At 42.2% G+C, this 26,209-nt stretch overlaps 1 protein-coding gene and 1 long non-coding RNA gene across 6 annotated transcripts in view; one reads left to right on the plus strand and one right to left on the minus strand.

The window, feature by feature from the left end:
- The first annotated feature begins 2,309 nt into the window (after positions 1–2,309).
- The window catches only part of ADAMTS3 (ADAM metallopeptidase with thrombospondin type 1 motif 3), a 319,865-nt gene continuing 295,965 nt past the window's right edge, over positions 2,310–26,209 (plus strand). For 3 of the 5 annotated variants that reach the window (XM_008267763.4, XM_051820227.2, XM_051820228.2), the window contains exons 1-2: positions 3,378–3,510; positions 4,733–4,760. In XM_008267763.4, coding sequence (XP_008265985.2) covers positions 3,442–3,510; positions 4,733–4,760 — 97 coding nt within the window. In that variant the 5' untranslated portion in view covers positions 3,378–3,441. Of the gene's footprint in view, positions 2,427–3,377; positions 3,511–4,732; positions 4,761–26,209 lie in introns of those variants that run through there. The other 2 variants (XM_070048039.1, XM_051820229.2) reach the window with 2 other exon arrangements.
- Positions 3,309–4,263, minus strand: LOC138843559 (uncharacterized). Its single transcript, XR_011378404.1, has 2 exons — positions 3,880–4,263; positions 3,309–3,499 (listed from the first exon to the last, which is right to left on the minus strand). It is a non-coding gene; the product is annotated as an uncharacterized lncRNA (long non-coding RNA).

Consider the following 26,209-nt stretch of genomic DNA (forward strand, 5'->3'; position numbering starts at 1 on the left):
ATTAAAAGTGGGAAAACTGAATACCGCCCTCCTCCAAAACACACACACACAACCCCCCCCCCCCCCCGCCCCGCCAAAATGCATGTAAGAATGAACTTTTTAAAAAAGTTATTTGAGAGTCAGGGAGACAGAGCACCCATTTACTGGCTCACTGCCCTCTTCTCTATGATGGCTAGGGCTGCTCCAGCCCAGGCCAGGTCAGGCCAAAACCAGGAACCAGGAACACCAACTCTATCTCCCATGTGGGTGGCAACGTCCTAGTTAATTGAGCCATAAATGCTGTTTTCCAGGGTCTGCATTGGTTAAAAATGGGAATCAGGAGTGGGTACTGAGGCATGAACCCAGGCACTGTGACTTGGTATGGATACATCTTAACCAGTGTCTTAAACACTAGGCCAAACAGCAATCCCTGGTTGATGAATACCTTGCTGTGAGAAATAAATCTTATTGATATATTTTGTACACAATTATGACAAGATATACATAGACCTTAAACAAAAATCTTCAAAAGACAACCTCGGAATTATAGCTCTCTTAGTTGACTGCTGACAACTGAGGTTGTACAGTTAAAATGTTTATAACATGGCTCCTCTTTATCCATAAGGGATCATTCCAAGACTCCCAGTGGATGAGAGAAACCATGGAGAGTGCTGAACCCTGTATGAGTACATATGTTATCACTTTCATCCACCGTCACAGTAGCCCCCACTGTGTTTGAGACAAAGTGTGCTAGACGGTTTATGTGTCAGATCATGTTGATTTTTGAGATTTTTTTCAAAGACAGTATTATTAAATTGATTTTTAAGTTGAGAACTTGGAGACTTAATCTGCATGTGAATGCAATCTACCCCGTTTGAAATTCATTTTACTTTTTTGTGATAGCATTTCCCCAACTGTGGTCCACAGGTGATAAAGCATGAGGAAAAAGTCATTCCTGTTATACAAGTACAACCAATCACATCTCTCTCCCTGTTGCAATGCATTTGTGAAATTAAGGTTCCTGTGATGTCACAAGTAAATAAATCCATTTCATTTTGTTTACCTGAGTAGTTCACAAACTTTGAGTTTTTTTTCCTGGTAAAATATTTAATATTCTAGGGAATACTTTGGACACTGCCACCATAGAGTATATTGAGATAACCTTATTAATAAGCACTCATTTAGAATCAAAGGAACAGAACTACTTTATGCTTTTCATCAACATTTGTCACAGTGAGGGTCGTGACCCAGTGGGTTGTGAAATCAGTCAAGTGGGTCCTGACGAGTATTTGAAAAAAAAAGAAAATGAATAGGAAGAAAATATCAGGTTTGCTGCATGCAGTATGGGAAGAACTAAATCAGGCAATTTCTATGGATCACAACATACAATGCATGTATTGAGCTTGTCCAAAAGTGTTTGAAGCCACTGCTTTCCTGAGCTTTAGGCCATAACGAATGTCTGGATGTTGTAAAATTAACACACAAAAAAAGACTACTGACACACCATAGCTCAAGATGTTATTACTTACAATCAGAGCTTCAGAGCTGAACTATCTCACAGGGGAGAAACCTAAAATAGACTCTCACGGACTTTCCAAGGTCAGGTAGCTGCTGGCTGGCCTCCCACCCAATTCTCGCGTACTCTATTCTTTCGCAGCTCTGTGCAAATTGACAACATTTTTTAATATAGAGAATGTTTCATGTTATTTCTTTTTAATGAGTAAGAAAACCGTTCAGTAAATCATTCTGGGCTAGCAAGTCAATGACAGGTTACAAAAACGGTACAGACTTCAGTGGAAGGAAAAAAGTCATTTAGAGATACTTCAGCGCTGGGGTCTACTTCCAATGCCACCTAATAACTGATTAACCTAATTCCATACAGTATTATTAGGTGGGGCCATTTAGTTATGCGGTTTCTCATGTGTGCATGTAAACGCCCCGAAAGTAGGATTCGGGGAAGACCTAGCAGACGGCACACCACTGCATACCCAGTCTTGCAATGTGTTTGTTAAATGCACGCACCTCTCTAGGAATAAACAATGAATCAAAGTTACAAGAAACTCTCCCAGAGCATGTTTTATATATATAGAGAGAGAGACCAGCCTGACTTATTGAAGCATCTCATAGCGAAACAGGAGCTTCTCTGGCTTTAATCAGGCAGGCCGCCGCAGGGCCGTCTCCAGGTGTAGACATTACTTAAATGTGCGCCGGATCTCTTCCCGGGAGGTGGAAGGCGGAGGTCGGGAGTCCCCGCCGGCCGGGGAAGCGCCCGCTGCCGTCCACCCCTGGGAGTGGCCTCGGCTGGGACTGCGGCCAGCCCTCAGGTTGGAGCCGTCTCCACGCAGGCGGCTCCGGGCCACCGTGGGCAGAAAGCCTCTGATAACTTAATCTCGGTGTCAGCCGGAGCCGCGAGGCCTGTGGACTCCGGTGATAAACGCTGGCTTCCGGTGAGCCCCGGCAGGGACGCGGTCTCTCTCCCAGCTCCGCCAGACCGGGGAAGCAAAAACAGGCGCTGAAAGAAACGGGGGGCGCCCCCCGGCCCCGGGACGTGGGAGGCGACCGGTGTCTGCAGCCGCTCCCGCCGGGAGGGCAGGGGAGGCGGCCGGAGGTGACTCCTACCGGCCGCGGACCCTCCCCCTGCCTATAATGAACTCCACGCGCGTCCCGCCAGCCCCTCCCCTCGCTCTCGTCGGGGGCCAGCAGAGGCTCCGGGGATGCCGGCTCCGGGCCGGGCCCCGAGAGCCCCCGACGGTTTCCACCGCTGCCCCGGGCGCGGGGGGCGCGGGCCCGGCCCGTGTGACGTGGGCGCCGCGGCGGGAGGGGCCGCCCGGGGGGCGCGGGGCCGCCTTATGAGCGCCCGGCGGGGCGCGGGCCGCGAGCAGACGGCCGCGCGGCGAGCCCCGGAGCCGGCGAGCGGCGCCCTCCTCCCTCCGCCTCCGCCCGCCGCCGCCCCTCGCTCCTCGCTCCTCCCGCCCCCCTCTGCGTGCGCGGCGGAGGCGCCCTCTCGCTGCCTCTTTCTCCCGCTCGCTCGGCGCTCTCGCCAACGCTCGCTCCAGCCGCCGCGCGCTCCGGGGCGCCCGGCCACTCTCCGCGCTCCGCTCAGGCCCCCACGGCGCTCCAGCCTCCTCGCCGGCGCGGCGCGGCGCGGGGCGCGGGCCGCGGCAGCCCCCGCTCCCTGCAGCTCTCCGGGCGCAGCCCGTGCCGGCGCGCGCTGCACCTTCCCCGGCTGCACGCGCGGGCGGCGAGGACGGGCTGAGGTGCAGCGGGCAGAGCCGCCGAGAGCGGGGGGCCGGTCTCAGAGCTCACGTTTCCTTCTCACTGAAGCAAAGCACAGAAGAACATTTTGTTTTTATTCTGCCTTTTTTTTCCTTCCTTTTTTTTTTTCCTTTTGAACTTATTTTGGGGAGGGGTTTGCTCTGGGCATCGCTCTGCCCAGCAGTTGCAAAGGGCACTCGACTCGTGATGGTTCTCCTGTCACTTTGGTTGATAGTAGCCGCTCTGGTAGAGGTTAGGACTTCGGCTGATGGACAAGTAAGTGGAAAATAACAACAATCAGAGACTCAAACCCAACCTTTCCCTGGAAAAGTTCCTCCCCTCTCCCCGCTGCTCTGCCCCCTCCTCCCCCACTCTCCCCTGTTATCTTCCGCGTCAGGAAGGGTGGTGTTTTTTTTGGGGGGTGTGGGGGTCGACTTGCAGGGGAGGCTGTGACCCTCGCCCCCAGTCCGGGGCCCGGGCTGGTCCCACCTGGGGCCGCAGCCACTCCGCATCCTCGGGGCCCGCGTCCAGGCGTCCGCTTTCCGGGGGGGCGGGCTGGGCGCGGGAATGAAGTTGCGGGCTGCCCGGGCGCCGGTGGCGGCAGCCCGAGCCCGGCTCGCGGGGCTTTCTCTGCGCCTGACTCACGGCTGTCTCGGGCAGCGGGACACGAGGGTTGCAGGAAGTCCTGGGGCCGGACAGCGATCCAGTAGACACGTGTCCTGGGAGGACCGCGGCCGGGCTGCAGTTTGACAGTTGGGGCGGGGGGCCGGGGACGCTTCCTGCCCGGCGTTTTCCTGGGCAGCGGCTGCCGGCGCCGGCCGCCACCCTCCCCTCCTCTCCTCTCCTCCCCGCTCCCGCTAGGGGCACAGCTCCTCCCCCTGTTTAAAGCCGAGCGGAGGGCGGCCGTGTTCCTTTCGGGCCCTGCCCCCACCTTCGGGAGCTCCAAGGTGAAGCCCGATGCTCGCGGAGGCTGGGCCGGGCGAGCCGCTGGCTGGCTGCAGATCTCAGCAGCGCGGGGCCGCGGGGCAGCCTCTCAGTGAGTTAGGAGAGCTGCCCTGGTCCCCGCTGGAAAGTAGGGAATTTTGTAGCTGACTGGGGACCTGCGAGCCTGTGGTGAATCTGGCCCCCTCTGAGGCTCCTTCCCCGCCCCGTTTAACTTCACAGCCTTTTTCCTCTAATCTCGACCTAGTACTGAACCCTGCAGGGTCAGTATTTATTTATCAATTTTTGCTGGCTTTGTAAATACTAAATTAAAACGAAAACTGGAAAAACAGCCGTCTTCCCTAATATTGTTGCTGAATCGGCGGTCCCTGCTATCACAAGAGCCCTGCGCAGACCTAAGGTGCAGCCTGTAGGCATCAGTCCCAGTCTCCACCGGCTCCTGATTAGCCAGCTCCTGGAAAGCATTCGTGGGGGAAATGAGACGCACAGAGGTGATAAGATGAAACCCAGTAACTGTGTCTTTTTCTTACTCTCCCTCTCCCCCGCCCCCTTCCAGGCTGGTAATGAAGAAATGGTGCAAATAGGTAAGCCTCATTCTCAGATGTCACTCTTATCTTAGTTTGAAAGTAGGGGCCGCAGTCAGCGAAGCGAAATACGTTTCTGACGTTTTTCCCATTGGTGGGTAAAAGAAATATAATTTGTAGTCCAGGAACATTTCCACTCTTCTCCTCCTCTTCCTGGATGAGGGTTGCACTTTGCTGGGGCTAAATTATAGTGATGTGAAAGTTGCCCTGCAGTCGGACTTTTGAAGCATCAGGTTGGTACTGCCTTTGCACAGGCCACTGGTATGTACTGGGAGGGTGACGGCGGGGCTGGGAGAAGGCTCAGACATGAATAAACTCAAGGCAACCACTTCTGCAGCCTTAGGAGGAGCGCGTCTGATTGGAACAGAAAGCAAGCTGTAAAATGCTACAGAGAGGGAAAATGGAGTACAAAGCATGGAAAGTTTCCCTGCTTCGATGATTTCACCAATTCCATCTTCCTGAAAATAATTCTCTGCTAATGTGTAAGGAACTGTTCAGGCCATTTGCAAATAGCACTTACAACCTCAGTGTTACCATGTAATGGGGATTATACTCCCATTTTATGGGTGAGTAGACTGAGGTTCAAGAGGTGTAAGGGATGTGTAACAGAGCCTTTCTTGAACCAGTTTACAAGAATATATTCGGAATGCAGAGACTGCAAGTCAGGTGGCAAGAAGCCAGGTTACATTTAGAGTCTTTTGTGCACAGTTTAGAGTCTTTTATGCACACTTTACTTGGGTGACTTTAAATATAATTTTTTTTGGTCAAGTGTTAGTCTTGGTAAATTCCATATTTGCTAAGTGAAATCTTAAAGTCTTGTAGGAGAAAAGTTTTCATTACTGCCGCTGCAAACATTGTTACAAGTCATTGGCTGTTTACTAAATGCCGTGCAGAGCAGTGGCTAATGGCTTTCGGTGCATGTCACCTGGTATCTACAGTCACTGTGTTAGGTAGGGAAACCATCATGCCTATCTGCCAGAGAAGGAGAATGAAGCTTGAGAGGTGGTTCAGCTACTTGCTGTAGTAGAGTAGAGGCCGGTGCCTGTTCACTGATAGGGGGTGGGGTGGGCAGATCCAGGCTAGAGGTTGGTACTGATGGCTCCTTGACTTAGAATGGGCCTACATCCTGGTAAGCCCACTGTGAGTTGAAAATATTGTAAGAAAGATGTATATTTAATATACCTAGCTTACTGAACGTCATAGCTTGGCAGCACAGTAGTCTGTAGCATTTTGGGGGTGTGGGTGGTTTCCCCTCCTCATTGGGAGCTGTAGCTACTGCTAGGCATCGCAACCGTGTATTGCACCATGTCTCACGAGCCTAGGAGATCAAAACTCAAAATGTGAACCAAGGTTTCTACTGAAGTCATACGGCTTTCACACCATTGTGAAGTCAGAAAAACTATGTGTTCATCGCATATTGTACACCAACATATGTCAGAATGCTCCTTCCTACTGAGGGCCTAACTTTGGTTGGTCTCATCTGCAAGTGTAGACTTTCATGGCAAGGGCAGGGAGAGGAGAGTTAGATGCACTAAAAAATGCAGTGTCAATGATGGAAGAGATATTTGTCATTTGCAGTTGATAGCATTTGGCCATCAATCTAAATCTTTTTCAAAAAGGATTTGATTCTTTTTTTTTTTTTTTTAAAGATTTATTTATTTGAAAGTCAGAGTTACACAGAGAGAGAAAGAGAGGCAGAGAGAGAGCGAATGAGAGGTCTTCCATCCACTGGTTCATTCCCTAATTGGCTGTAATGGCTGGAGCTGCGCCGCTGATCCAAAGCCAGGAACTTCTTCTGGGTCTCCCAAGTGGGTGCAGGGGCCCAAGGACTTGGGCCATTTTGTACTGCTTTCCCAGGCCATAGCAGAGAGCTGGATTGGAAGTGGAGTAGCTGGGACTCAAACCGGCACCCACATGGTATGCCAGCACTACAGAGAGCGGCTTTACCTGCTATGCCACAGTGCCGGCCCCAAGGATTTGATTTAAAAAAAAAAAAAAATCAATCCCCAAAAAGGTAAAAAAAAAAAAAAAAAAAAAAAAAAAAAAAAAAAAAAAAGAATCTTATTCTTAATTACTTAAATATGTTATTACTTAAACATCTCATCTTTTAAATATGAAATGAATGTTTTAAGCTTGCCCATTGTACCAAAGTAACATTCACAAAATGTAATATATATTGCTGTGATAACATTTTCAAGTAGAATTAGAATGGTCTCATATAAGAGACCTGGTATTGAGCTTCATTCCTGTCGTTTTGTTAATGTAAATTACTTTGGTAGACGCCCCCTCCCCCTCTTTTGCAGGGAATAAAGAGTACAGGTGTGCTTAAATTTAGAGGGAGGCAGACAAGTCAGTTTGGAAAAGAGGAGGGCAAGGCATTGCTGTAGATGTATTTGTCCCCATAATCTTCTGTTATAGGAGTTGTCACTTTATTTTTATTTAACTATTTTCAAGTTGAACGAAGAGGCAAAGAGTAGGTAGACTTCGGCTCACAGGTTTTGTGATAGCTGTCACTTGACTTTGGGTTCTAGTCACTTGTGTAATTCTGAAGAGGAATTTATAAATATTTAAGAAAATCTTTTGGAGGTTTGATAAAATGCGCTCTTATACATATAGTTGCCCTATCCCCCAGTAATTGATTTAAAAGTGGTTTTCTCTAACTGCCCAGAGGTGCTGTTTGATCAATAATGCATTAGGGAGAGACTAGTAAGATTTGTAGGTTTTATTTATTTATTTTTTTATTGCTTAAACAATTGGCCAGAGTTCCATGGCAGTGACTAATTTACAAATAGTTTAATTTCTCAGGAAGAGATAACTGTATGTTAGAGGTAAACCTAAATTGTTTGGAAGCTAAATTATAGAGAGGACTGGGTGTTGAACTATAATATACATGCAGGATAATGCACCTAAATAGACGCCTTGCTGATTCTTCACAAAGCATTTGCTCTGTGTAAATGGCTCCTGGATCAGTGCATAGGCTGTTAGAAGCATTCGTACCCATTTCATGCCACACTCTCCCCTGATGAGCCATCACCATTCTCCTGATTTCTAATAGGTTAATTTTGCCAGTTCTCTGCACTTTGATAAATAGAACCACAGTCTCTATATATGTCTGCCAATACTTATGTATTTATCTATCTATGTGTATTTACTGTGTGGCTTGGGAAACACATTTAAAACTAACCTGATACATTTCAACCCTTTAGAGCCTACAGACTTTAATTTAGGAAGGGAGAAGGCAGTTTGTGATAGGGGCAGCATAGAATATGTATGAAGTCATCACCTATGCAGGGTCTCACATGGGATATTGCTGCTTTCCTCCTCTTTCTGGCCAGTGCAAAAATGCCCCTCGTGGTTTGTGGACAAGTATGATTCACCCTAGAGAAAATGGGTAACCAGGTTTTGAACTCTGACCTAGTTCTGTGCCTGTCTGTCAAGCAGAGAGCAACTTTCTCTCTACCTGTCTACTTTCCTACCTACTTACCTACCTACCCCCTTACATATATTCATACTTGCACATTTTTGAGTGTGTTTATTTATACATGTGTAAGTATGTTTCATGAGATCATTAATGTATTTCTGAGGCATATCAGGAAGTTCTTTCATTCCTGACTCAGATTATGGCCTTGGTGGAATGCCAAGGGTAATTATGGGCGGCTGGCTGGCTGGCCGAACTGGGTAAGAAGATTGGCTCTGTGACACATGTGGCTTAGGACATAATCCGAATCCTGTAGAAATGGGAAAACCTGAAAAAGAATTCTGAGTCCCTTTGTTTCATAAATTACTACTTGGAGATTACCTAGGCTATCATTTGAGGAAAAATCACAGTGATTTTCAGCTGTCTTCCCCACTCTGTTGAGACTGAGGCATGTTTATCCTTTTCTGCCCTAAGTTTCTGTTTCCCAGTTGCAAATTCCATTACATTTCACTCTTAAAAATGTGAAGTTGCTAATCTTGTCCACTCAGATATCTAGTTTACTGAGATACTTTCTCATTATCAGACAGTGTTTGGTTTTCAAGGTTTACAGTGCATCACATACCTAGTTTTGGGATATGGTAAGCATTGCCACTGGTGTAGACCTCTGAGGGCAAAGACTTTGGCTCCATCACTGCTGTATCCCAGTACATAAAACAGTACTTGGTAGTTTGTTTTTTTTTAAGGTTTATTTATTTATTTTAAAAGCAGGGTTACAGAGGGAAAAGGACAGGGAGAGGAACAGGGAGAGAGAGATTGATCTTCGATTCCCCAGTTCATTTCCCAAATGACTGCAATGGCATGGGTTGAGCCAGGCTGAAACCAGTAGCCTGGAACACCACCCAGGTCTCCCATGGTGGTGGCGGGGGCTCAAGTACTTGGACCATTTTATGCTGCATTCCCAAGGGGCTTTATCAGGGAACTGGATTGGAAGTGTAGCAGCCAAGACTTGAATTTGAGGCCATAGTCTGCTGCCCCAGTACTTGGTACCTTGTGGGTTTTCACATATTTGTTATTCAATGAAGAGATCTAGTAAGCAAGGTATTTTCATGTTGGGATTTGTCTGCATTCTGGGTATCCTTATATGTTCTTGGTCCTCAAGAAAATGAGGATAATGATGCTGGCTATACAGTAACTCAGTGTTACCAAGACCTCTTAGGACTGACTCCTTTTTTCAACTCACAAAGCACAGGTGCCATGACCTATTGGTTTTTGTGCTTAGTAAGTGCAAACAGGAAAGATGAATTGAAATCTAGGTGCAATTTTGCAATACCTACAAAATTTTTAATACTCTACTTAGGATTATTCCCCTATTATGTCAGGAATAAGATAGGCCAAATTAAAATCTAGCAATGCAGTTTGCCAGCAACCATACAAAAGAGGATGGTGGACAAGGCAATTTACAAGTATCCTGTGTAAAGTTTACAATTTTAGCTATCCAACCCATTATTCTTCTATTAGCCAGGGTCAAGGAATTGGCTTTATGAATTTAGCCCACATGACTCCATCATAATGGTTAATGTTAAATGCTCAAACTTCTTAGATTAGATGTTATTAAGTGTAGTGTGTTGTATGTCACCAGAAATGTATTGCTGTTGTCTAGCTGAAATATTTCTTCCTAATTCTTTCACTTCTCACTGTACTGAATATTTTTATAATATTGCTTAGAAATGTCAGGAAATCCTCAAGGTTGCCTCTGCTTGCCAGAGGATGATCTTTAAGCATTCTTTGCTTGTAAGTAGCCAACCTAGGTTACCTTGGAAATTCCAAGGGACAATTCCAAATTGCCTGGTAAAATCCTGAGTGGTTGTGATATGAAGAGATTGATTGTATTACTTGGACTAGATGGACTTAGAGTATTGGTGTATATGGAACTTGAATGCTTCTCCAAAGAGGGGTGCTGTTACTAGAATCTTGGGAATCCTCCCTGGTGTTCCTGTAATAAGATCAGCTTTTATTCCTACTCCATACCGTTACTCTAAATAGTGGAGTTACTCTTTTAACTAATCATTTTTTTTTTTTCTAATTAGGGGCCAGTGCTGTGGTGCAGCAAGTTAAAGCCCTGGTCTGCAGCACTGGAATCCCATATGGGCAATTATAAATGTTTCATGGATTCCCACTGTATTCTACAATTTTTTTGTGTTCTCTGGATTTTTGACAATCACTCCAGATTCCAAACTGCTGTTATAGCTTAGTGTATATTCTTTGTCAGTCTTCTTTCAATACACAGACTGATTTTTATATACCTTTTTTGCTTTATTTAACATTTGAGTATAAGTTTTTTATATCATTTCAAACTTCCTGTGGACATCATTTTAATCCCATCATGCTAATATATCCTGGTTTATGCAATCTCTTTCTTAAGAGTATCAATTTTCTCACTATAGTGAATGTTGCCACAGTGTTTTCTGCAGATCTCTGACTGCGTTTCACATGACTGCTTTAGGAGCAAGACCTGGAAGTTGGTTATTGAGTAAAGACAAATTAACAAGGTGTGTTTTCACAAATGGCTTTTGGAACCACCTGTACTAACTAAACTCCTCTAGCAGTATAGGAAAATGTTGACTTTTATAAATTTAATTATTTAATTTTGGCTTCATTCTTGATGTTTGAATGTAATTTTAGTATGGTTGTATGATCTGGATAATGCAACAAATTCATTGTTTTTCTGGTTATCAGATAAGTATTCAAAAGTACAAACAATCATATTCAGGTGTTTTGATAATCTTCTTAATACTGTAAAGATACATCCTTCATAGGATAGAACTGACAGCTGTGTATTCTTTGAAATGGATGGTGAAATGTTGGAAGTTTTCTATCATAATGAACCTCTATTCTCACATGTAATTGATCTATCCTAATTCTCCAAGTAAGCTTGCTTGACTTTGCTGACTCAAGGGAAATCCCTAGGAGACATTTTGTGGTAAAATGTCAGACTATTGTTTATAAAAATGATTGCCACAAAACCAGCAGGATGAGTCTGTGGATTTTAGGTCAAATTCTGAGCTACATGAAATAGTATTTCTCATTCTTAAAGTGAATGATGAAACAAAAATAATTTTTAGGAAATGCGTGCAAACTAAATACATACATTCTCAAGTATTGTGGTCTTAGACATTAAGTCACATTTCCTATAATTATTTGTTCATGCTTAGTAAATGTTTATTTTAAAATTTTATTTACTTAAGGCAGAATGACAGGGAGAGGGAAGCATACACGCAGACACAGAGGGAGAACATGGACGTGCAGGTTCACTCCCCAAATGCCTACAATAGCTGGGCCAGGCAGAAGCCAGGAGCCAGGAACTCCATTTGGATCTCCCATGTGGGTGGCAGGAACACAAGTACTTGAACCTTCATCTGCTGCCTTCCAAGAGGTTGGATTAGCAGGAAGCTGGATGGGAAGCAGAGATAGAACTTGATGCCGTGCACTTGGATATGAGATGGAGGCATCTAAGTGACCCCTTAACATGTTCTGCTGTCACACCCAACCCGGTAAATATATTTAATGTGCATATACAGAAATAAAAATAGTAATTTAAATCATTATTCGTAAGAGCTAGTTCTTCCTTCCTTCACATATAAAGCATCTTTTTTTACATGCAAATTCCATGACTTAATCTAAACTCTAAACTATGTGTGCAGTAGAGAACCTGATAGTGTTCATCATCTCTCTTCCATCACATAGCACTAGCACAGACTGCCGACTAGTGTGGTTTAACATCCTTACTCACTTTCTACCTGGTGACCTTAAACTTCTCAAAGTGTCGCTTTCTTACATAAAACACAGGCATAATGCTGCTACTTACCTCATAGAGTTGCTATGATTACATGAGGATTCAGAAAATGTGGACAGTTGGCAAGCAAGCTATAATACTAGCTATTATTCTTATTCTGTCTGCTAAACTTGTGCTTTGTTAAAAAAAATACAAGTTTACTCAAAGAGAGGCATTTCATTCTAATTCAACTTTTTAGATAGGCATGCTGTCATGCTTGCCATGTTGTATCTCCAGGAACCTTAATTTACTGTGCCATGGGTATGTAAATTATCCAGCCCCCCAGCTCGCCATGTGTCAGTTCTTTTAGAGTTCTGTTTTCATATATTCTCTTCACATTGATGTTTCAGTGTATTTTTGCTGATATTTGGAGTATTGCAGTTGGGGGAGGATAGATGAGTAAAGAATAGTGCAGTTGGATTTGGATTTGCACCAACTATATTTTGTGCACACCAGGCATATTTTTTTTTCACTTCCTTTCATCTTATTTGTTGTAATTATCTTCTTTCCATTTCACGGAGAGAAAAGGCCTGTATAAGTCACAAGACTTTTGGATGTGAATGATAGACACCCAGTTCACACAGATTAAAGAAAACAAAATTGATAAGGGAATCAGATGTAATTGGTTCTAGAGTTCAAATAATGTTAGGGATCACACACTGTCTTCCCTTTCCTCTTTTGTCCTCCCTTTCTCTCTCCCTGTTTTGTTTCCACTTTTCCTCTGTGTTGGCAGTGTTTCTCAGGATGACACTGGTGACCACTCCAGGGTGTGGCAAAGAATGTTGCCAACATCTCTAGGCTGTCATTTTACTTTTCATCCCACTAGACTGAACACCCCCCTTTTTTGGACAGTTCCAGTAAGTAAGGCTTTTATTGGCTACTTGACTTAAGTCATAATCTTGTCCTTGAACCATTCACCATGGTCTGGGGATGTGGTGTTCTCATTGGCCTGGACTAAGACATTTTACCCCTGACTTACAGGGGCTAAGAGTAGAGTGGGGAATGGCTAACCTGGAGGAAAATAGGGGAACGGTTGAAGGAGGGGTAGATGCGGGGGAGTCACACATGTACAATGGTGGCACAACTGAGAGCACTTTCCAGGCCATTGGATGGGAAGTGGTTACTGTTAAAGGCAGAACAATGGCCCCTCAGGGATGGCCATGTCTGAATGCTTGGAACCCATGCCCATGTTATGATATGTGGGAAAGGGGGATTATATTTGTAGAAAGAGTTAAGGTTGCTGTTCAAATGATCTTAGAGTAAAAATAGAGGATCCTGGATTCTGTGGATGGGAGTCCTTATAAGTGGAAGAGAGGATCAAAGGAGAACCTTCTAGAGAGATGGCAGGATTGAAAGCACTCAGTCTGATGTTCTGGCTTTGAAAATGGAAGAAGAGGACTGCAAGACAGGCAGTGCCCGGCAGGTGAAAATGCAAGAACAGAGGGAATCTTCCAGAGCTTGCCGCAGAAGGAAGCCCTGCCAACACCATGAGTTTTGCCTGGCATTGACCTGTTGCAGACACTTGACCTCCAGAATTGTGAGAGAATTCATTTGTGATGTTTTAAGTCACTAAGTTTGTGGTACTTTGCTAGAGCGGCATAGAAAGCTCATGTAGTGGCCAGATAGACCGCCCCTGTTTCTCATACATCTATTAGACCATAAGCTGGACTGCTTTGTATTTAGGAAGTATAATTATCACAAGTTTCCATGAAAATCTTTAAAAATGCTATCTACGTTTCTTAGCTATCTTATTTTCCTTAGTCTTTGCCCCTGGGAACAAATGCTAATTTTCATGGCTTTACATTCTAGACTTAATCTTTCAAAGTGATATCCATCAAAGAATTCTAAGAGGCTTGAGAAATACTAATTTGTAGAATGTAAAATGTAGCTCCTAAGTCTGTAAAATTTCCAGTGACGAGAAGTATAAATAGAACTGCTTTTTTTTATGTTTTAAAATAATTATTTATTTGAAAGGCAGAGAGAGAGAGAGAGAGAGAGAGAGAGAGAGAGAGAGAGATATCTTAAATTTGTTGATTCACTCCCCAGTTGCCAAATGGCTGCAATGGTTGGGACTGGGCCATGCCGAAACCAGGAGTCTACCTCTGCATCTGGGCTTCCCACATGGTAGCAGGGGCCTGAGCACTTGAGCCATCTTCTGCTGCTTTCCCACACAGAGAGCTGGACCAGAAGCAGAGCTGTCAGGACTGGAACTGGTGCTCTGATGTGGGGTGCTGTGGTTGCCATCAGAGGCTTAATCCCCTGCACCAAAGTGCCAGCCCTGGAAGTGCTTGTTTACAAACCAAGATTGGGCCAGCATTGTGGTTTAGCAGGTAAAGCCACCACCTGTGACGATGGCATCCTATGTGGGAATAGGTTTCAGTCCTGGCTGTTCCCCTTCCCATCCAGCTCCCAGCTAGTGGCCAGGGAGAAGCAGCAGAAGATGGCCCAAGTGTTTGGGCTCTTGCACTCATGTGGGAGACCTGGAAGAAGTTCATGACTCCTGGCTTTGGCCTGGCCCAGCAATGGCTGTTGTGGCTATCTGGGGAGTGAACTAGCGGTTGGAAGATATCTTTCTCTCTGTCTCTGTCTCTCTCTCTCTGTAACTCTGACGTTGAGATAGATAAATAAATATTTAAAAAATAAACTTAATTTGTTATCATGTTCTATTGATATTTCATCATTTTAAGATGTGACAGACAAAGGAAACTCTTGGGTATTTTTCTTGAAAGCATGCTTTTTCTTTTCTTGAAAGATCTTTTACCTGATTTCATGTTCTGGAAGACCAAAGAATGTGCTGTTTTTTCCTAAGTGACTTTCCTGAACATAAACATTGTGCAATTGAACAAATATTTGTTAAAAAGACAGATTTTAAAAAATGAGAAGAATTTTTAAGTTCTCAACTCTTTCTTTTTTGATTAGGAATTTTTAAAAGTCCCAGTATCTTTTTTTTTCCCAAAAAGCTTCATGAAAGATGTTTAACTATGAAAATGGATTTTCAATAAAACATACACGCACACAGACAAACACAAACCAGAAAGTCTGTGCCTTGTGATAAGAGCCTAGAGGGGATGAAGAGGGAAAACAAGGGCTTGTCTGGATTCAGAATTTCAGTGTATCATAATTAATTTTTAATTGCTTTTGAGAGAAGATGTGTTCCCTTCTCTGTGAGTGTTTATAGCCTCACTAAGTCCTTTGGCATTTGGTGTCCTCTTTAATGTCCACTCTTCCCCTTGCTTGTATCTTTCTTGAAGCAGCTGGCTCCTGTCATTTCTGATGAAAGTCATACTCTTACCCTCAGCTCAGGATTTGGAAATGTTATTGTTGGAGCTGCTGCTTGGGCTGATCTTGAAAATGCTTCTTTGATTTCTTTCTTGAGGCCAGATTATTGCATCCTGAGTTTATACCTGATAAAGGAAATTGCCTATGTGAACTGCTTTTTGGTAGTAAAATAATCAGCCAATTCTTGGGAGAGAATCTCATCTTGTAGCTTGGGTCATGGAGCATGGCTTGTTATAAACATACTGGATGTGAGGCCCTTGGTGGATACTGAATTTAAGGTCCTTCTAACCACATCAAATACCAGGCTCGGGTAGGAGTGTAGGGAGAGAGGGCTAAGGGGTGCTGGGACACGGAAGGATTCTGAAACCAACTTTTCTTCTGTAGTTCCAGTTACAGATGAAGATGGTGATGATAATAATATTGGTTCCTTTTTTAAAAAAGATTTATTTTATTATTTGAAAGAGTTATAGAGAAAGAGACAGAGAAAGGGAGCTCCTCAGTCCATTGGTTCACTACCCAAATGGTCAAAACAGCTGGAGCTGAGCTGATCTGAAGCCAGGAGCTTCTTCTGGGTCCCCCACATGGGTGCAGGGGCCCAAGGACTTGGGCCATCCTCTGCTGCTTTCCCAGGTGCATTAGCATGGAGCTGGATCGTAAGTGGAGCAGCAGGGACTTGAACTGGTGCCCATGTGGGATGCCAGCACTGCAGGCTGGGCTTTAACCTGTGGTGCCACACTGCTGGCCCCAATTGGTTTGTTTCTCATTTACTGAAAGGTTACTGGATAGACCAGCTTCTATATGCCCCCCATGGAGCCTCACTTCTGGAACGAGCCTGCACCTCTATTCTCATATTCATCTTTCTCTCTCTCTCGCTCTTCCCCTCTTGCTCTCTGTCTCATCCGCTTTTTCTTTCCTAGCAAAGGTACACTGATGACATTTAAATACAGTCAAGACACTACAGCTCTGCTCCAGAGAGCTTAAAATCTCTGGAAGACAAGACCTAAGCATAAACCATTTCTCCTATAGAAATTTTTGAAGCTTTTATACAAAGAGTTCACAGTCGGTGTCAAATGACTTGACAGAGCTGTGGGAGCTCAGACCAAGAAGTCTGTATTGTGTAGACAAGTCACTGGGAAGTTTTTGGAAAAGATGAGGCTTGAGGTAGGCCTTCGAGACTCTACTGGCTGGATTTGCACACATGGAGATAAAGCAGTGGTTCTTTACCCTGGAGATATCGCCAGGTAGAGCTGTAAAGGCAGGTCTGACAAAACTGGCTCTAGAGAGCATCTTGGAAACTTTCAGTAGGCTAGTGTGGAGACGATACAGAAATTAGGACAGAGTATAGGGGGTCTCAAGTGCCCAGCTTAGGTTGCTTCTCCTCTGATTTTTTTTTTCTTGTGAAATGAGAGGTTCTGATTAGCAAATCTCAAGCCTAATGTGAAAAAAAGAGGGAGAGTTTTTGAATGTATTTTATTATGAAGGCAATGATGAACCATTGAAACTATTAAAACAGAGTATTAGAAATTGCTAGAATTTATTGAGTACAGCTGCCCCCCCCCCCCCCCCCGTCACTATGGAGTTATATTCCAGTTAATTGATCATAAATGGAAGATGCATCGACTAGAGCTCACCTAAGAAGCAGTTCAGCTCAGCAGTATCGCTCACTGTAGAGTGTTGCTTGTTACTCTTGTGATCACGGGGCTGCCTGGGAGCTGCACTCACTGCCACTGTGCAGAGCTACTTACCGCATGCCACTAACCTGGGAAGAGATAGAAGTCCAAAATGCAGAGTATGGTTTCTATTGAATGTGCAGCACTTTCACGTCATTGTGAAGTCAAAAGGCTCTAAATCAAACCATCACAGGTTGGGAAACTTCTGTGCTTCAACTGTTTGCTAGGTAGTGTTGTCAGTGCTTTGAAGTGGTCCAATCATTTGATTTTTGTTACCCATGAAGTAAATACTGTTACCTTCTCCAAGTTGACAGATAAGAACTGACATTGACATAGAAAGCCTGAAGTGACCAAAGTGACTAAGATATAAGTTGTGAAACCTAGGCATTTTAAATCTGAGGATTTAAAATAATGTTCTTGGAAGTTATTTAGATAGTGTTTTGCTTTCATTTATACAGTATTTGATATTGAGAAATTCTGTGTGAAGAGTTTGGACTTGGCAGCCCCAGCTTTTCAGTGTGAAGTGATAAAAATTGTTGAAAGAGGAGGAGTTAGCTTGAGAGAAACTTCTAAGGAAAAATCAGTAGGCCTTGAAGGTATCCCATGGTAGAAATGTTGAAATGAAGTCTCTTTCTTTTTTTTTTTATTTTTTTAACTTTTATTTAATGAATATAAATTTCCAAAGTACAGCTTATGGATTACAATGGCTTCCCCCCCCCATAACGTCCCTCCGACCCGCAACCTTCCCCTTTCCCACTCCCTCTCCCCTTCCATTCACATGAGGATTCACTAGCAATCAGGGAAATGCAAATCAAAACCACAATGAGGTTTCACCTCACCCCGGTTAGAATGGCTCACATGCAGAAATCTACCAATAATAAATGCTGGAGAGGATGTGGGGAAAAAGGGACACTAACCCACTGTTGGTGGGAATGCAAAGTGGTTAAGCCACTATGGAAGTCAGTCTGGAGATTCCTCAGAAACCTGAATATAACCCTACCATTCAACCCAGCCTTCCCATTCCTTGGAATTTACCCAAAGGAAATGAAATTGGCAAACAAACAAGCTGTCTGCACCTTAATGTTTATTGCAGCTCAATTCACAATAGCTAAGACCTGGAAACAACCCAAATGCCTGCCCATCAACAGTAGACTGGATAAAGAAATTATGGGACATGTACTCTATAGAATACTATACAGCAGTCAAAAACAACGAAACCCGGTCATTTGCAACAAGATGGAGGAATTTGGAAAACATCATGCTGAATGAATTAAGCCAGTCCCAAAGGGACAAATATCATATGTTCTCCCTGATCGGTGACAACTAACTGAGACCAAAGGGGAAACCTGTTGAAGTGAAATGGACACTATGAGAAACAGTGACTTGAGCAGCTCTTGTACTGATTGTTGATGTACAATGTAATACTCTTTCCATTTTAGTAGTTTCTCTTTTTTTTGTTCTAGTACTATTGTTTGAACTCTATAATTAACACACAATTATTCTTAGTGTTTAAATTTTAACTGAAAAGTGATCCCTGTTAAATATAAGAGTGGGAATAAGAGAGGGAGGAGATGTACAATTTGGGACATGCTCAATCGGACTTGCCCCAAATGGTGGAGTTAGAATCATGCCAGGGGATCCCAATACAATCCCATCAAGGTGGCATGTACCAATGCCATCTCACTAGTCCAAGTGATCAATTTCAGTTCACAATTGATCACACTGATAGGTCTAAGAGTCAAAGGGATCACACAAACAAGACTAGTGTCTGCTAATACTAGCTGATAGAATCAAAAAGGGAGAGAACGATCCATCATGGGAAGCGGGATCCACAGTAGACTCATAGAATGGCAGATGTCCTAAACAGCACTCTGGCCTCAGAATCAGCCCTTAAGGCATTTGGATATGGCTGAAGAGCCCAGGAGAGTATTTTAGTCATGGAAAGCCAAGACACTCTGGCCAAAAAAGAAAAAAAAAAAAAAGAGGACCTAAATGAAAGATCTCTGTGAGTGAGATCCCAGTGGAAAGAACGGGGCCATCACGGATGTCCTAAATAGCACTCTGGCCTCAGAATCAGCCCTAAAGGCACTCGGATCTGGCTGAAAAGCCCATGAGAGTATTTCAGGCATGGAAAGCCAAGACACTCTGGCAAAAAGATCTCTGAGTGAGATCCCAGTGGAAAGAACAGGTCTTCAAAGAGGGAGGTGCCTTTCTCTGAAGGGAGGAGAGAACCTCCACTTTGACTATGACCGTGTCTAAACAAGATAAGAGTTGGAGAACTCAAGGGGCTTCCATAGCCTTGGAAACTCATGACTGGTGCATAGGGAGATTACTGATGCCATAAACAGGAGTGTCAATTTGTAAAGTCAACAACAGGAGTCACTGTGCACTTACTCCTCATGTAGGATCTCTGTGCTTAATGTGCTGTACATTGAGATTTAATGCTATAAAGAGTACTCAAACAGTATATTTCACTTTGTGTTTCTATGAGGGTGCAAACGATTGAAATCTTTACTTAATGTACACTAAACTGATCTTCTGTAAAAAAAAAAAAAAAAAGAAATTATCAATTCCCAACTTGACTCTCATTGGGATTAAACATGACAATAGGTCTGATCTGATTTCATCATCATTTTAAAAAAATCATCTATTATTTTTCACTTTATGTTTCTGTGTGGGAGCAAACTGTTGAAATCCTTACTTAAGGTATACTAAGCTGATCTTCTGTATATTAAGATAATTGAAAATGAATCTTGATGTGAATGGAAGGGGAGAGGGAGTGGGAAAGGGGAGGGTTGTGGGTGGGAGGGACGGTATGGGGGGGGGGGAAGCCATTGTAACCCATGAGTCGTACTTTGGAAATTTATATTCATTAAATAAAAGATAAAAAAAAAAAAAGAACGGGGCCATCAAAGAAGGAGGTACCTTTCTCTGAAGGGAGGAGAGAACTTCAATTTGACTATGACCGTGTCTGAATAAGATAGAAGTCAGAGAACTCAAAAGGCTTCCATAGCCTTGGCAACTCATGACTAGAGCCTAGGGAGATTACTGACACCATAAACAAGAGTGTCAAATTGTTAAGTCAACAACAGGTGTCACTGTGTATTTACTTTTCATGTGGGATCTGTCCTTAGTGTATTGTCCAATGTGAAGTAATGCTATAACTAGTACTGAAACAGTATTTTACACTTTGTGTTTCTGTGTGGGTGCCTACTGATGAAATCTTTACTGAATATATACTGAACTGATCTTCTGTATATAAAGATAATTGAAAGTGAATCTTGATGTAAATGGAATGGGAGAGGGAGCGGGAGATGGGAGGGGTGTGAGTGGGAGGGAAATTTTTTGGGGGGGAGCCATTGTAATCCATTAACCGTACTTTTAAAATTTATATTTAATAAAAAAAATAAATTAAAAAATGAAAAAAATTTCACTGTTAGGAAAAGATGTACAATAGCACACTACTAAAAACTAAATAATATTTCTAACATACAGGTACATCACTTCAAGAGTGTTAATATGTAGAATGCAAAATAATTATGTAGTGATGACTTTTAAGTATTAATTTTGTTTGAAATATGATTTACTTAATTATGCACATATAATTTAATTTTAATAGCAACATGTGGCTAAATTCCTGGAAATGTAACCAGCAGCTTTCACAAGTCATTATGAGCCATCAACAGCAAACACCTATAATTATGACATAAAGGAAAAAATGAGGATATAGAAAAAATACATTTAATTTTAAGAATTCAATTGCTATACAAGTGTATTTTGGAAGTCTACCCTGTGCCAATTATAGGGATTATGGAGAAGAAATAATTCTGTTGTTTATTGTAAATGAAGTCACTGTATGATGTGAATCACAGAAATAAAGCAAGAAACTGTGCCCCATAATGAAAAATTTTAAAATCAGTTTTTAAAAAATGTTATGGAAACTCCCTGGAGAATGCGTTTCAAGATACAAAAAAAAAAAAAAAAAGATACTCTATGGAGCTATGGAGTAGGTTTGGTTACACCTAGATGAAGAGGAACAGAAAGGGAAGGAAATACCATGGGCAAAGAACATACGAAGGGCCATGACAAGTGCAGTGGGAAACCCAGGCTAGAGAAGACTTTGCAGTAAATGTTGGCAAAATTCATTCTGTAGATTATATGGGCCATGTGATAATTTCTGAGTAGGGGAAATGGCACGCAGCTTAGAAAAAGATTTTCTGGAGACCAGCACTGTGGCCTAGTGGGTAAAGCCGCTGCCTGTAGTGCTGGCATCCCATATGGGTGCTGGTTGGAGTCCTGGATGCTCCACTGCTGATTCAGCTCTCTGCTATGGCCTGGGAAAGCAGTGGATGATGGCCCAAGTCCTTGGACCCCTGCACCCATTTGGGAGACCAGGAAGAATCTGGCTTCAGCCTGGCCCAGCTCTGGCTATTGCGGTCTTTTGGAGAGTGAACCAGTGGATGGAGGACCTGTCTCTTCTTCCCACCTCCAAACTGTAACTCTGCCTTTCAAATAAATAAATCTAAAAAAAAAAAGATCGAATGTCTTAACTATTCTGAATTGAGCTGCATGTAACTCTTTCATATGCTGATTTCATTTCTTCTGGATAAATTCCCAGGAGTGGGATAGCTGGGTCATGTGGTAGATCTATTTTTGGTTTTCTAAACAATCTCTATACCATCTTCCATAATGTTTGTACCAGTTTGTATTCCCACCAACAGTGCATTAGGGTATCTTATGCTGCATATCCTCATCAGCATTTGTTATTTTTTACTTTTCTCTGCTAGCCATTCAAACTGGGATAAGGTGATACCTCATTGTAGTTTTTACTTACATTTTCCTGACGTCTGGTGATCCTGAGTATTTTTAATGTCTGTTAGTGATTTATATTCAATACTTAGAAAAATGCCCATTCATATCCTTTGCCTGTTTCTTAACTGCATTGTTTGCATTATTGTTACTGAGTATTTGAGACTCTTAAATATTATGGATATTAATTCTATAATGGATGCATAGTTTGCAGATTTTTCTACCATTTTGTTAGTTGCCTCTTTAATTTGTTTTTTCCTTTGCTGTACAGAAGCTTCTTAGCTCCAGGTAATAACATTTTTCTATTTTTGCTTTTATGGCCTATGCTTCGGGGTCTGATCAAAGAAGTCTTTGCCTAGGCCAATGTCCTACAACATTTCCCTTGTTTTCCTCTAGTAATCTGATGGTTTCAGGTTTTAGGACTTCCATTGAAGACCTTGATCCTTGATCCATTGTGAGTTAATTTTTGTATAGGATGCAGGTAGGAGTTTTGTTTAAACTTCTGCATGTGGAAACCCAATTTTTCTAACACCATTTGTTCTAGAGTGTCCTTTCTCCAGGGAATGATTTTAGCTCATTGATCAAAAATTAGTTGGTTGTAGATGTGTGTATTAATTTCTGGGGAATCTAGTCTGTTTCAGTGATCCATATGTCTGTTTTTGTGCAAGAACCAGGCTGTTTTGATTATAACAGCCCTATGGTATGTCTTGAAATCTAGTATTGTGGTGCCATCAACTTTGTTTTAATTGTTTAAGATTGCTTTGGCTATTTAGGGTCTTTTGTGTTTGTATATGAATTATAGGGTTTTTTGTTTTCTGTGAAAAACATCCTTGAAATTTTGATTGAGATTACATCAAATCTGTAAATTGTTTTTGGTAGTATGGACATTTTGATATTCTTTCTATCCAGAATAGGATTTTTTTAATCATTTTTTGTCTTTTTCCTTAGTGTTTTGTAACTTTCATTGTAGAGACTTTTCGCATCTTTGGTTAAATTTATCTCAAGTCATTTGATTTATTTGTAGTGTTTGAGCATGGAACTGATCTTGTAAGTTCTTTCTTAACCAAAGGCTTGGTGTTGTGTAAGATTGCTATTGATTTTTCTGTGTTGATTTTGTATCCTGCAGTATCACCAAATTCTGTTAGGAGTTCCAGTAGTCTTAGTGGAGTCTTTTGGTTCCCCTATATAAAGAATCATGTCATCAGCAAACAGGGATGATTTGACTTCCTTCTTTCAAATTTGTACCCCTTTTGTTATTTTTCTTGCCTAATGCCTCTGGGTAAAACTTCCAGAACCATATTGAATAACAGTGGTGAGACTAGACATCTTTGTCTGGTTTCAGATATTAGTGGATATGTTATCAGTGTTTCCCCATTCAGTGTAATGCTGGCTGTGGGTTTGTCAAATATTGCTTTGATTTTATGTTTCTTATGTATGTATCTTTTTTAAAATCAGGAAAGGATGTTGTATGTTATCAAATACTTTCTCTGCACGTATTGCTATAGTCATATGGTTTTTATCCTTCATTTTGTTGATGTGATGGATCACATTTATTGATTTGCCTATGTTGAATCATCCCTGCATATCTGGGATAGATCCCAGTGGGTCTGGGTGCATAATCTTTTTGATGCATTGTTGGATTTGATTATCTAGTTTTTTTTTTTTTTTTTTTTTTTTGAAGATTTTTACATCTGTTCATCAGGGATATTGGTTTATCCTCTTTTTCTGTTGTATCCTTGTCTGGTTTGGAATTAAGTTAATGTTAGCCTCATAGAATGAATTTGTAAGGGTTCCCTCTCTTTGAATTGTTTTGAATAATTTAAGAAGAATTGAGATTAGTTCTTCCTTAAAAGTTTGGTAGAATTCAGTAGTGAATGTGGTCCTGGGGTTTTCTTTGTTGGGAGAGTCTGTATTACCCAGTGAATCTCTGTCTCAGTTGTTGACCTACTCAGGTTTTCTGTGTCTTTATGCCTTAATTTTGGTAAATGGTATGTGTTCAGAAATCTGTCCATTTATTCTAGAATTTTCAGTTTGCTGGAAAATAACTCTTTGTAATAATTCCTAATAATTCTTGTATTTCTGGGATATCTCCCTTTCCATCTCCGCTTTTATTAATTTGGGTTTTTTTCCTCCTCTTTCTTGGTTACTTGGGTCAACAGTTCATTGATTTTGTTTATTTTTTCATAAACACAGCTTTTTATTTCAGTGATCTTTTACAAAGCTCTTTTAAATTTCAATTTTGTTTATTCTCTATTTTTAATTGTTTATTTCCCTCTACTGATTTTGGCTTTGTTTCTTGTTTTTCTGGATCCTTAAGATGCAATATTAGATCATTTACTTGAACTGTTTCTAAGTTTATAATGCAGACATTTATTGCTGTGAACTTTCCTCTTAACGATGCTTTTGCTGTATTCATAAGTTTTGATATTTTGTGTGTTTTATTCATTTAAAGGATTTTTTTGACTTCTTTAATGACCCATTGTACATTCAGGAGCATGTTGTTCAGTCTCTGTAAGTTTTCTAGAATTTCTTTTATTGTTAATTTCCAGTTTTATTCCATTGTGGTCAGGGAAGATATGATTTCAATTTTTGAGTTTGTTAAGACTTGCTTTATGGCCTAGTATATAGTTTCTTCTAGAGAATGTTCTATGCACTGTTGAAAAGAATGTGCATTCTGCAGCTGTGGGGTGGAATATTCTGTAGTTATCAGATCCATTTGGTCAGTAGTAGTAGCTCTGTTGTTTCTTTGACTTTTTATGTGGATGATCTGTCCATTGATAAAAGTGGGATGTTGAAGTCCCCCATTATTATTATACTGGAGCTATCTCTCCCTTTAGGTACACTTTGTTTCATAAAACTGGGTACCCTAGCATTGTGTGCTAGTCACATATTCTTGTTGATCCCTTCATCATTACAAAATAACCTTCTTAGTCTTCTGAAAAATTTTGTTTAAAAGTCTGTTTTATCTGAAATGATTATAACTACTCTGGCTCATGTTTTTTTCCATTTGCATGGAATATCTTTTTCTATCCTTTCACTTTCAGTGTTTGTGAAATGTTTGTTCCTTGTAGGTAGCATATAGGTGGGTCTTGCTTTTTTTTTTTTTAATCCATTAGCTTGTGTGTATCTTTAATTGGATAATTTAGTTCATTTACAGTCAAGGTTATTATTGATAATGACTTAGTCCTACCATTTTCCCATAAATGTTCTTATTTGTTTTAAATCTCCTTTGCCCTTTTTTTTTTTTTTTTTTTTTGATAGGCAGAGTGGACAGTGAGAGAGAGAGACAGAATGGTCTTCCTTTTGCCGTTGGTTCACCCTCCAGTGGCCGCCGCAGCTGGCGCGCTGCAGCCAGCGCACCGCGCTGATCTGAAGGCAGGAGCCAGGTGCTTCTCCTGGTCTCCCATGGGGTGCAGGGCCCAAGCACTTGGGCCATCCTCCACTGCACTCCCTGGCCACAGCAGGGCCCAAGAACTTGGGCCATCCTCCACTGCACTCCCTGGCCACAGCAGGGCCCAAGAACTTGGGCCATCCTCCACTGCACTCCTGGGCCACAGCAGAGAGCTGGCCTGGAAGAGGGGCAACCGGGAAAGAATCTGGCACCCCCACCGGGACTAGAACCTGGAGTGCCGGCGCCGCAGGCAGAGGATTAGCCTATTGAGCCGCGGCGCCGGCCTCCTTTGCCTTTTTACCAGAAGGTTTTCTGCCTTCATATTCTTTCTTGAGTCTGACTATCTTTCTCTATTTCTCTATGTACTACATTCTTAAATACCTTTTGTAAGGCTATCTGGATAATTAGAAATTCTTTAAATTTTTGTTTGTCCTGGAAGGTCTTTATTTCACCTTCATTTATGAATGAGAGCTTTGCTAGATTAAGTATTCTTTGATAGAAGGTTTTTAAAAATTTTTTATTTATTTATTTTTCCCCTTTTCCTTTAAAGGTGATATGGCATTTTACTCTTGCAAACTGTAGGGTATTCTCTCTATGTTTTACTTTTGAAGGTTTGACCAAATGTGTCACAGTGAGGATCTTTTCTAATTAAGCCTATTTGGGGTTCAATGCACTTCTTCCGTTTGAATGGCCATATCTTCGTCCAGATTGGAGAAATTTTCTCTTTTATTTCACTGAATAGTTTTTCTAAGCCATTTCTTTTTCCCCATAGCTTCAGGAATTCCTAAGACTTGTTATATTTGGTATGTTGATGTTCTCTCATAGATCTTTTTAAAAAATGTTTTATTTATTTGAGAGGTAGAATTAAAGACAGTGAGAGGGAGAGACAGAAAAGTCTTTCATATGCTGGTTCACTCCCCAAATAGCTGAAATGGCTGGAGCTGGACTGATCCAAAGCTAGGAACCAGGAGCTTCTTCTGGGTCTCCCAGGTGGATACATGGGCCTAAGTGCTTGGGCCATCTTCTACTGCTTTCCCAGGCCATAGCAGA

Source organism: Oryctolagus cuniculus, chromosome 8, assembly GCF_964237555.1.
Source record: "Oryctolagus cuniculus chromosome 8, mOryCun1.1, whole genome shotgun sequence".
Classification (NCBI taxonomy): domain Eukaryota; kingdom Metazoa; phylum Chordata; class Mammalia; order Lagomorpha; family Leporidae; genus Oryctolagus; species Oryctolagus cuniculus.